The 12,040-nt window shown below is 35.4% G+C and overlaps 1 protein-coding gene across 2 annotated transcripts in view; it reads right to left on the bottom strand.

Annotated features, from left to right (window-relative positions):
- Nucleotides 1-12,040, bottom strand: part of GLRA3 (glycine receptor alpha 3) — a 154,839-nt gene that overhangs the window by 62,858 nt on the left and 79,941 nt on the right. For both annotated transcript variants that reach the window (XM_062213060.1, XM_062213061.1), the window contains exon 4: nt 3,030-3,253. In XM_062213060.1, the coding sequence (XP_062069044.1) occupies nt 3,030-3,253 (224 nt within the window). The remainder of the gene's footprint in view (nt 1-3,029; nt 3,254-12,040) is intronic.

The raw sequence follows: 12,040 nt of genomic DNA, 5'->3' as shown, positions 1-12,040 counted from the left end.
TTCCAGGTGTCCCCCTGGAAGTCTCCCTGTTTTGTGTATTGTGTCCAGGGCTTTTATTTCTGCATAGGAGGCAGAATGTGAAAAAGCAGCCTTTCTAAATATTTCCAAAAGCCAAATTGTTACTGTGTATGCTCACAATTTTTTGTAATTTTCTAAAATGTTAAAATTTTTTGCCTTAATATACCATTATGTTATTCACATGTATGAGAGCAATGGTCTTAATTAGTTATGATAGCCAAAATATTCCTTTTTTCCCCAGAAACCTTTTATTTAAGGCAAAAACACTTCATGCATTCCATAAATACAAATTTACGAACACAGTGATTCTTCCCAACCTCCTACCCCCACACTCCCACCCTTCCTCCTCCTCCCTTTCCTATTCTCATTCTTATATTTTACTAAGATCTATTTTCAGTTACTTCAAACACATAAGTAAAGAATTCAACAAATAGTACGACAAAACAACAACAACAACAACAACAAACTGTTCCTCAACAGTTTAGGCAAGGGCTGTTCAAAGTCATCACATCTCAAAGTGTCAATTTCACTTCTATAGATTATCTTTAGGTTATTTATTTATTTATTTGACAGGTAGAGTTACAGACAGTGAGAGAAAGAGACAGAGAGAAAAGTCTTCCTTCCATTGGTTTACCACCCAAATGGCCACCATGGCTGGAGTGAGGTAAAACATTACTGTAGTTTTGATTTGCATTTCTGTGATAGACAGAGATCCTGCACATGTTTTCATGTGTCTGTTGGCCATTTGGTTTTACTCTTTTGAAAAATGCCTGTTTAAAGTCCTTTGCACATTTCTTAACTGGATTGTTTGTTTTGTTGTCATTGAGGTTCTTGAGTTCTTTATATATCTGGATATTAATCCTTTGTCAGTTGTGTAGCTTGCAAATAATTCCTCCCATTTTGTTGGTTGCATCTTCACTTTGCTATTTCTTTTACAGTGCAGAAGCTTTCAAATTTTATATAATCTATTTGTCAATTTAGGTTTTGATCTCCTGTGCCTTTGGGATCTTTTCTGAGAAGTCTTTGCCTATGCCAATATCTTGCAGGGTTTCTCCAATGTTCTCCAGTAATTTGATTATATTGGGTCATAGAATTAGGTCTTTTATCCATTTTGAATGGATTTTTGTGTAAGGTGTAAGGTAGTGGTCTTGCTTCACACTTCTTCATGAGGAGATCCAGTTTTCCCAGCACCATTTTTTGAAGAGACTGTCCTTGATCCAGGGATTGATTTTAGCTCCATTGTCAAAGATAAGTTGGTTGTAGATGTGTGGATTTATTTCTGGAGGTTTTATTCTGTTCCATTGGTCTAGCCATCGGTTTTTGTGCCAGTGGCTGGCAATTAGTCATTCAAGGTTATGTGAAACACTTATTAGTTATTTTTCAAGAAATCTGATGTCACAGAGTGACATCAACATCTTCTTGTTAATTTCAGAGAGCAATAAATATTTTGAAAGGAAGTCTTTTTCATTTAAAACAGGAAAATGTGAAAAGCAGACATAATCTATTGAGATGAAGTGATGGAAACCACTCATAAGATAAAACACTATGTATAAAACCACTTTGCAGAAAAAAGTATCAAAATAGCTAAGTTACTAGCTTAAAATTTAATTCCAACCTTGTTACTTTATGTTATTTCTCAGAAAGGTAGAAATATTCTTCAAATTCAGTAAATATACAATCACATATTTTCATCCCCAATTAGAAGGGAAGTCAATAAAAGGGAAAGTAAGACAGAAATAAAACATGAAAGATTGCCTTTAAACCTAAATCCTCATTTTTTTAAAAAAATCTTTTATTTAAGGATAAAAATTTTATGTATTCATATATACAGATTCAACAACATAGTGGTACATTGTATCTACTCTCCCTCCTGTCCATGTTCCCAACCTTTTCCCTCATCTCTCTCCTATTTCCATTCTATTTTTTTACAAGAATCTATTTTCAGTTAATTTTATACTCATAAGGTTAACGCTGCACTAAATAAAGAATTCAACAAATAGCATGAAGGAAAAAAAAAAAAACCTCTGTTTAGCTTTCATACTTTTGAAAACACATTACTGGTAATATAAGTATTTAACAATCACCTGTTGCTATAAGTAGAACATATTCTCCCTATATTAAGAAATATGACACTTCTGTTTCTGATACCCTTTTTTAAGGATAATAATTTAAGAAATAACTATAAAGACTTTTAAGACAGTACCTTTATTTCAGAAGATTTTTCAAAAGTGACACTAATCACTAAGTATCTCTTTGTAAGTTGCTATTTACTGAATCCATATTTATTTGAAATTTAATGAACTGCCAAAGATGAATGAGTCTTTCCAGAAATTTTATGACTATTTTTTATTTTTGGTATTAGCTCTTGTTATATTTTGTTATTTTTCAAATGCATGGTTTTCTGAGAAATGCATAATGGATAACCAAAATATATATCTTTTCCAGGGATTGTGATGTTTTGACTGTCATATATCTTTACATATTCAAGTATATTTTTCCTTTTCAGCTTTATTTAAAGTTCAACAAATTATCATCAGGAAGCATGTTTGAAAGGGTAAAAATGGCTAGCCAAAGTTAATATATAAAAGGGTGACCAGAGAAGTTCAAAGATATCTTTTAAAAATACATGCACCTGGAAAATATTTGTGTAATTTGGATCTCAGGTAAGTAGACATAAATACTTCCTCAGCTGTGCATATTTAAAAGAGGTAGGACCACTTAAAATTTAATCATGTTGCATGATACAGTTGCCTTTCAATTTGCCTTGAAGATTCCTGTTCTCTTAAGCATCACTTAGATCACTTGTAAAAAATTGAATTTCCAAGAACTATTCATGAACTTCTTGATCTGAGACTTAGACCTGTTATTGTTGATGAGACACATTTGAAAAACAGTGTATTACAGAAACTCAGTTGGAACAAGGATAATACTTATGGAAACTTTTCGAAACTCTCACAAAAAACCCACAGTACCTTACTTTACTAAAATCAGGAATAAAGTCTATGACTCACCTAATTGAGTAAAGAACATTTCCATTTTTGAAAATTCTCAGCAATTTGTTGTCTGTAGTGACTTCATGAAAGTTGGCACCCTTTTCATTGGCAAAGAACAAATCAGGTTTCCAAATGGAGTCCAACATGGAAGGGTCGAGATCTAAAGAATCATCAGGATATTCACTGTATGCAAGGCGAGGATCATTCCATTTCTGACGTAGAAAGATATTCACTCTGTAATCCTGTGATAAAAAGTAAGGTGGAAGGAAAAGCTTAGAATCTTATATGCATTCTTCGGGCTTCTTTGAACTATAATCGGCCACTGAAATATTTAGGAGCTCTCCAGACCCTACAATCCTCATTCATTACCACTTAACAGACACATTTCAGCTCTAAGATTTTTGTCCATGTCTCAGTGACCTATATGTCTCCAAAGAAAAGACCGTTGAAGGTCACAATTTGTCATGTTTATCTTTTGCTCCTCATTCAAAGTTTATGTTGCTGCTTTGTCTTCATACAATATTGGATTGTTACTAGACATTTGGAGTAAAATATCTTACCTTTGAATTTGTTTTCCATAATCATGCTGTAGTTGATATCCAGTAACATCTGGAATATGTTTAATGAAATTTTCTTGAATTCTATCTATGTTACAAAAAGTTACCATATGTGCTGTTTCTAACAATGAAGGCACATTTTCTCCTGTTTAATACACCTTGAAACTTTTATGAAATAACTATTTGTTTAAAAATAAAAAAAATATTTTGAATAATAACTTAATTATTGTTAATAATAATAATAATTTGGCTAATAAGTTTTCCTAATTAGATATTACATAGATAATTTGAAAAGGAGAGAAATCATCGATTTCAGTAATATTCTAGCTCACAATTTCTGAACTAATATATAGAATTACAAAGACTAATAGTTGATGTATGTGTAGCATATACTATAAATATAATTTTCTCCTTAGATTTTTTGAAATGAGCAAATAAATTATGGACTTAATTATAAGCATAACTAATGCAAATATTTAAAGAAAAACATTTCTGTGAAAAATAGCAAAAACTGGTGATTTCCAGAGGATTTAAAACTAAGTCTTTTCAATTATAAAGATTTCTTAAGTACTAAGTTATGAGTTAGTAGAATATAGTAACCAAGAAACTTCAAAAATTCTTCCAATAATACAGACCAGTTAAACTGTTTATCTTACAGATAGGTAAAATTCAGAGATCATACTGAATGCTATAATTCTGTGTATCCCCTGAGTCAATGCTGTCCACTGAAATCCCTATCTTTGTCTATCTGCAAACTAGAGTTACATACCAGACAATATTTTCTGAAGATGCCCTAAGTCTCTTTAAAGGTGATAACAGAGTAGAGTTCACAACAGCTTTTTATCAGAGAGTTCACGATAATGTGGAAATCTCACTAGTCAAAGATCTGCAGAAACTAAATGGGGATGCATGAACAAGCTTTCTCAAGCCAACGTGAGACCATCTTCTCTTACAAAATCGTCCAGAACACCAAAAAGTCCACTCATGGTTGGTGGCCAGTTTTTGTTTCCTTTGCCATTTCACAGCATGTGCCCTAAGTACCCCCAGAGGAATTTGTGACTGGGCTATAATCAGTCTCTCTGCCTTATAGAGAGGAGAAAGCTAATGAGGACAAGTTGTCATTATCCCTGCCAGGAAACATAACTTACTCATAGAGAATTTCCATTTGAACGGTTTCATAAGATGTACAACAGAATTTTTTAAGTATTTTTAAGCCATAGCATTTTTTCTACCCCTGAACTGTATGTAATTGTTCCTTACACTTAGGCCAAAATAAAATACTTTCAAGCTGCAGTATATAAAGCAAAATTTCATTGAATCTCTTTATTATTATGTTATTAATACTAGTAATAAACTTTATAGACACAATTTCAGATCTTCCAGGAATACTTTAGGCTCCAAAATTAAACTAACAAGACATTAAGCGTCCTTCTGTTTTAGTTTATAAATCATAAAAAGAAAAATTAGTTTTCATCTCTCACCATGGCCAAAATGCTATCCGATATCCATTGTGGAGCTCCTTCTATGAAAAACGAGAAGTATCATGTTTCTTAACACATTTAGGTCTTTGTTTAGGGCTATCATTTAAAATAAGACTCGATAATGTACTGAAAACCTAGAAACTCAAATTTTAACAGTCTTCACAGTTTAGATTTTATTTGCCTGTAAATTAACAATGAGTAGCAAACATCCTTATTAAAGAACTATATTTAAAATTTCAAAAATAACTGTTTAAGACTCATTCACTACTTGTGAACCCTGATCATTTTTGAAATTGTGCAAACAAAAGGGTGAACCCAGAATCTTTCCTGTTTTAAAGAGTCCTTATCAGAGATCCTGGTTAATTTCTAAATGATCAGAAAATAGCTTACCTTTGTCAAAGGAATAAGAACAAAGTTCAAACTCCCTAACACATGCCTTGCTAATTTTATTTTATAAGATTTCTCAATTCCGAAAAAGTATACAACCTAAGTTCCATGCATCACAAAGAACAGAACACTAATTCTCCCTGGTGGAATAATTGTTTCTAACATCAGCTCTATAATATCCTCTGTGTTGCCTGAACCATCTGCTCTATGAACCCTGCCACAGGGAGGGTGGTCATCTGGGGCCACTGATTCTGAAATAATTGCTCATTGGGGAAGTGCCTTTCAATTCTCAGTCTCTAAACCAACAGGGATGAAAGCCATTTTATAAAAACAATTTAGAAGCTTAGAAAGGTTACTTCAAGTTTCTCCCCAAGTTCTTCAGTATCCATATGTTTAGTTATTTTCTTAGAAAGAGGTAAAATTAGGCTAATGCTCTGCCTGTGGCACCGGCACCCCGGGTTCTAGTCCTGGTAGGGGCGCAGGATTCTATCTCGGTTGCTCCTCTTTAGTCCAACTCCCTGCTGTGGCCAGGGAGGGCAGTGGAGGATGGCCCAAGTACTTGGGCCCTGCACCTGCATGGGAGACCAGGAGGAAGCACCTGGCTCCTGGCTTCAGATCAGCACAGCTCGCCAGCCGTAGTGGCCATTTGCGGGGTGAACCAACGGAAGGAAAACCTTTCTCTCTGTCTCTCTCTCACTGTCTAACTCTGCTGTCAAAAATAAATAAGTAAATAAAAATTAAAAAATAAAAAAAGAAAGAGGTAAAATTATTTTAAAATTACCAAAATTTTTCAAAAAAAAAAAAAACTAATTATATACCAGTCCTATAAACAGAACTATGAAGGATTGGTTACAACATAAAATATGTTCAATCAATGAAATAGCACTCTATTTTTCATTCAGTAACTTCTGTGTAAAAATAATACTGGGCTGGCACCGCGGCTCAGTAGGCTAATCCTTCGCCTGCGGTGCTGGTACCCTGGGTTCTAGTCCTGGTTGGGGCGCCGGATTCTGTCCCGGTTACTCCTCTTCCAGTCCAGCTCTCTGCTGTGGCCCGGGAAGGCAGTGGAGGTTGGCCCAAGTGCTTGGGCCCTACACCCACATGGGAGACCAGGAGGAAGCACCTGGCTCCTGGCTTCGGATTGGCACAGTGTGCTGGCCATAGTGGCCATTTGGGGAGTGAACCAACAGAAGGAAGACTCTTCTCTCTGTCTCTCTCTCACTTTCTAACTCTGCCTGTCAATAATAATAATAATAATATTGAAAATTGTAATAGTAGATGCTAGAAATCAATATTCTGTTTAAAACACTGTTCTATCCCTCTAATCTGATGCTAGAAATGCTAGAGAGGTCAACTTTGTCCATTGGAATAAAAGTTGGAGATTTCTTTCAACTAATATGTTTCATCTGATTTGGGAATGGTTGGCTTTCAAAGTAAGCACCTGTTCAGAGCCAGAACTTCCAGCAACTGTTCACTGTAAATGAAATGTGATTATCTATGTTGCTCCTCGATTGTAAGGTATCAAGGTCTTCACTGCCTTAAGGTGTTGCACAGCAGCAAGACTTATTCATCCAACCATCCCTTCTGCCTCCCAAGCTCACTTCTTCCATTCCTATTCCATTCCCATTTGTTTTCAAATTGTATGCCTACGTACTAGCCTTCTTAAAACTGGACTAGGCCACCAGGTGAAATGTCCTCTCTCCTTCACAGCAAGTTGTGCAAACAAATCTGTAGCCAGTAGAATGTAATCACACAAGTTCTGCATCATTTTTTTGTTTGCTTCTCAGTACCTAAATTCCTACTCATTCCATTTTCTGTAACCCCAAGTAGCAAGAGGAAGCTTGTATGTTTCTCCTGGTTTAGGGCAAGCACACAGGAAAATACCATTTTGTTTTATGAACTGAAATTTACATCACAAATCCACTCATTCTATGATAGAACATACTCCCTTGTTTGATTTTATTGCTACTTAAAGTTAGTCAAGCCAAAAGCTCAGGACCAGATGGCTTCACTGCTGAATTCTACCAGATTTAAAAGAAGAAATAACTCAAATTCTTTTCAAGCTATTCAAAACAATTGAAAGGAAAGGAGGGGCCCGTGCTGTGGCAAAGCGGGTTAATGTATTGGCCTAAATTGCCGGCATCTCATATGGGCGCCGGTTTGAGACCTGGCTGCTCCACTTCATATCCAGCTCTCTGCTGTGGCCTGGGAAGGCAGTAGAAGATGGCCCAAGTCCTTGAGCCTCTGCACCCACATGGGAGACCTGGAAGAAGCTCCTGGTTCTTGGCTTCGGATCAGCACAGCACTGTCTGTTGTGGCCAATTGGGGAGTGAACCAGCAGATGGAAGGCCTCTCTCTCTCTCCGCTTCTCCTCTCTTTGGGTAACTCTGACTTTCAAATAGTTAAATAAATCTTTAAAGAAATAAAAAAAGAATGGAAACTATAGACATCCCTGATGAATATAGATGCAGAAATCCTCAACAAAACACTAGTTAATGTAATCTAACAGCATATAAGAAAGATAAGTCACTCAGAGGAAGTGAGATTTATCCCTGTTATGCAGGAATGTTTCAACATATGCAAATCAATAAATGTGATACATCACATAAAATATACTGAAGAAACAAAACCACATGATTTTCTCAATAGATGCAGAGAAAACACTTGATAAAATACAACATTCTTCCATGGTAAAAATCCTCAAGCAAATTGGGTATACATGGAAAAGACAAACATAATCAAGGGACTATGATATAACCACAACCAGCATCATATTTCCACTAAGATCTGGAATCAGATAAGTTTGCCCACTCTCATCATTCCTATTCAATAAGTTCTATAGGTTTTAGCCAGAGCCATAGGAATGAAAAAGAAACCAAAGAGATATAAAGGAAGGGAGGAAGTCAATTATCCCTCTTTGCAGATGACATGATCCCATATATACAGAATCCAAAAGACTCTACTGAGAGACTACTGGAAATCATAAGAGAGTTTGGTAAAATTTGCAGGTTATAAAACCAACAACAACAATCAGTAGCCTTTGAATACACAGACAATGCCATGGCTGAGAAAGAACCTGAAAGTCAGTACCATTCACAATAGCTACAAGTAAATTTAAATACCTTAGTGTAAATTTATTCAAAGATGTGAAAGATCTCTATAATGAAAATTACAAAACATTAAAGAAATAAAGAGAAGACACAAAAAATGGAAAAATCTTCCATGTTCATGGATTGGAATAATTAATATCATCAAAATTTCCATACCACCAAAAGCAACTTGCAAATTCAATGTAATGACAATTAAAATACCAACAATGTTCTTTTGAAATCTAGAAAAAATAAAGCTAAAATTCATATGGAAACAGGAGAGATCCTGAATAACTAAAGCATTCTTAAACAAACAAACAAACAAAACTGGAGAAATCACAATACCAGATTTCAAGACATCCTACTGAGCAATTATAATCAAAATAGCCTGGTACTTTTACAAAAATAGACATAGAGACAAATGAAACAGAATAGAAACCCCAGAAATTAATCTACACATCTATAACCATCTAATCCTCGACAAAGAGTTGAAATCAAGCCCTGGAGAAAAGACAGTCTCTTCAATACATGGCGCTGGGAAAATTGGATCTCCACAGGCAGAAGTATGAACAAAATCCCCACTTCACCCCTTATACAAAATTAACTCACAGTTGATCAATGGTCTATACCTATGACCTGATATTATCAAATTAGTAGTGGAAACCATTGGTTAAACTCTGCAGGACATTGATATAGGCAAAGACTTCTTGGAAAAGACTCCAGAAGCCAGACTATCAAAGCTAAAATTGACAATGGGGATTACATTAAGCTAAGATATTTTGGCAATGCAAAGGAAACACTCAACAAAGTTAAGAGGCAACTGACAGAATTGGAGAAAATATTTTCAAATTATGCTACTGAAAAAGGATTAATATCTAGGATCTATAAAGAGATCAAGAAATTCACCAACAAAACAATCTAGTTAAAAAATGGTCAAAACACATGAGCAGTCATTTTCAAAGGTTTAATTAAATTCAACAGACACATGGAGATATGCTCAGGATCATTAGTTATCAGGGAAATGTAAATTAAAACCACAATAAGGTTTCACCTCTCCCCAGTTAGAATGACTCTCATACAGAGATCAACAAACAATAATGTTGGTAAGGGTGTAGAGAAAAAGGTACACTAATCCACTGTTGGTGAGAATGAAAACTAGTGCAGCCATTATGGAAGACAGTATGAAGATTCCACAGAAATCTGAAAACAGATCTACCATATGACCCAGCCATCCTACTCCTAGGAATTTACCCAAGCAAAATGAAATCAGTATATGAAAGAGTTATCTGAAGAAGGACACAACTAACCATAATAGAGAAAAATCAGTTCTTGGTACTCCCATGTTCTTGCAGCTCCATTCACAATAGGTAAGATATGGAATCAACCCAGATGTCTATCAACTGATGACTGGATAAAGAAAATGTAGCATATATGCTATGCGATACTATTCAGCTGTAAAAAAGAATGAAATCCTGTCTTTTGCAACAAAATGGATGCAATTGTAGACCATTATACTTAGTGAAATAAGCTAACCTCCAACAGACAATTACCATATGTTTTCCCTGATCTATAATAACTAATATAGTACCAAAAATCTAATGTATAGCAGTTAAATTGACACTTTGAGATTTGATGATTGTCTATTCCTTATCTTTACTGAGGAACAGTGTTTTTTTTTTTTTTCTTACTATTTGTTGAACATTTTACTTGGTGGAGGATTAATTTTATGATTATAAAGTAAACTGAACATAGATCATTGTAAAAATTAACAGAGGGAATATGACAGAAAACAGAAGGAAGGGTAGGAGCACAGGAGGGAGAGAGCATAGTGTGGAAAGTATCACTATGTTCCTAAACCTGTATTTATGAAATAAATGAATTTTTTTACCTTAAAAAAGCAATTTCAAACAAAGATGTTTTGATATTCAAGCTTAACATTGCAATAAAGCATTCCAGGATGCTGGTGCTGTGACATAGTAGGTTAATCCTCCACCTGCAGTGCTGACATCCCATATGGGCATTTGTTCTATTCCCGGCTGCTCCTCTTCTGATCCAGCTCTCTGCAATGGCCTGGGAAAACAGTGGAAGATGGCCCAAGTAATTGGGCTCCTGCATGTGTATGAGAGACCTGGAAGAAGCTCCTGACTCCTGGTTTTGGATTGGCCCAGCTCCAGCTGTTGTAACCATTTGGGCATGAACCAATAGATGGAAGACCTTTCTCTCTCTCTCTCCCTCGCAGTGTCTGTAACTCTACCTCTCAAATAAGTAAATAAAAATCTAAAAAAATTCCAATAGTTTCCTGAAAAAAATGGTTTAACATCAATTACTTAAATTATATGTATGCAACCCATGAAAATCCGAATTAAAAGGAAAATTAAATAAATCAGGTATTTTGTTACTTGGGAAGACAATATAACCAAATTAATGCTTCTTCACTTAAATATATTTAACATTTTGAATAAGCATTTAAAAGTATTTGTATGTAGAGTTTTATCACAGGTAAAATTCGCCAAATTACAGTGTTTCCATTTTGATGTAAAACATTAGGCAACCTGTTATTTTATCTTCTGTTTGAATATGTAAAACTCAAGCACATTAGTATTTTAATGAATGAAATCCTAGAGTTGTTTTAGCTTAATGTTGATGCTAAATTTTTTGGAATATTTATTTACAGTTATTTCATTTCCATGTTATAAATTTGTCCCATCTTATTTCTTTTTTAAAAAGATTGATTGATTGATTTTGTTTATTTGAAAATCAGGTTTACAGAAAGGAGGGGGGGAGAGAGAGAGAGAGAGAGAGAGAGAGAGAGAGAGAGAGAATGATCTTCCATCTACTGGCTCACTCCCCAAATCCCTGCAACAGCCTGGCTGAAACCAGGAGCCAGGAATTCCATCCTGGTCTTCCACATTGCTGGCAGGGGCCCAAGAATTTGAGGTATTCTGTGCTTCATCACAGCGTATTCTCAGGAAGTTGGATGAGTAGCAGAGCACACAAGACTCGAACTGGCATTGTGAGATGGATGTAGATATCACAAACACTATCTTTACACAGTGCCGTGAAATTGGCCCCTGACCGGGCCTATTTCTGAATCTTTTGGTACATTTTTTTTTCTGTAAAGAATTAATTTGCTGTTTATACTTGAATACTTTCTTGATTGATATGGCTTGAATATTAGTTTGTTATCTGATAAACATGTTTTAAAGGCTTGGTCTCCAAAGTCTTTTTTTTTAAGATTTTATTTATTTGAGAGGTATAGTTACAGAACAGTGAGAGGGAAAGACAGAGAGAGAAAAGTCTTCCATCTGCTGATTCTCTCCCCAAATGGCCACAATGTCAGGAACTGAGTCAACCCAAAGCCAGGAGCTAGGATCTTCTTCTGAGTCTACCACATGGGTGCAGGGCCCAAGAGCCGAAGCCATCATCTACTGCTTTCCCAGGCTATTGCAGAGAGCTGAATCAGAAGAGGAGCAGCTGGGACTAGATCCTGTGTCATAAGAGATGCCACCGCCACA

Source organism: Lepus europaeus, chromosome 16, assembly GCF_033115175.1.
Source record: "Lepus europaeus isolate LE1 chromosome 16, mLepTim1.pri, whole genome shotgun sequence".
Lineage (NCBI taxonomy): Eukaryota > Metazoa > Chordata > Mammalia > Lagomorpha > Leporidae > Lepus > Lepus europaeus.
Note: the sequence above shows the minus strand (reverse complement) of the source record. Positions and strands in the feature narration are given on the sequence as shown.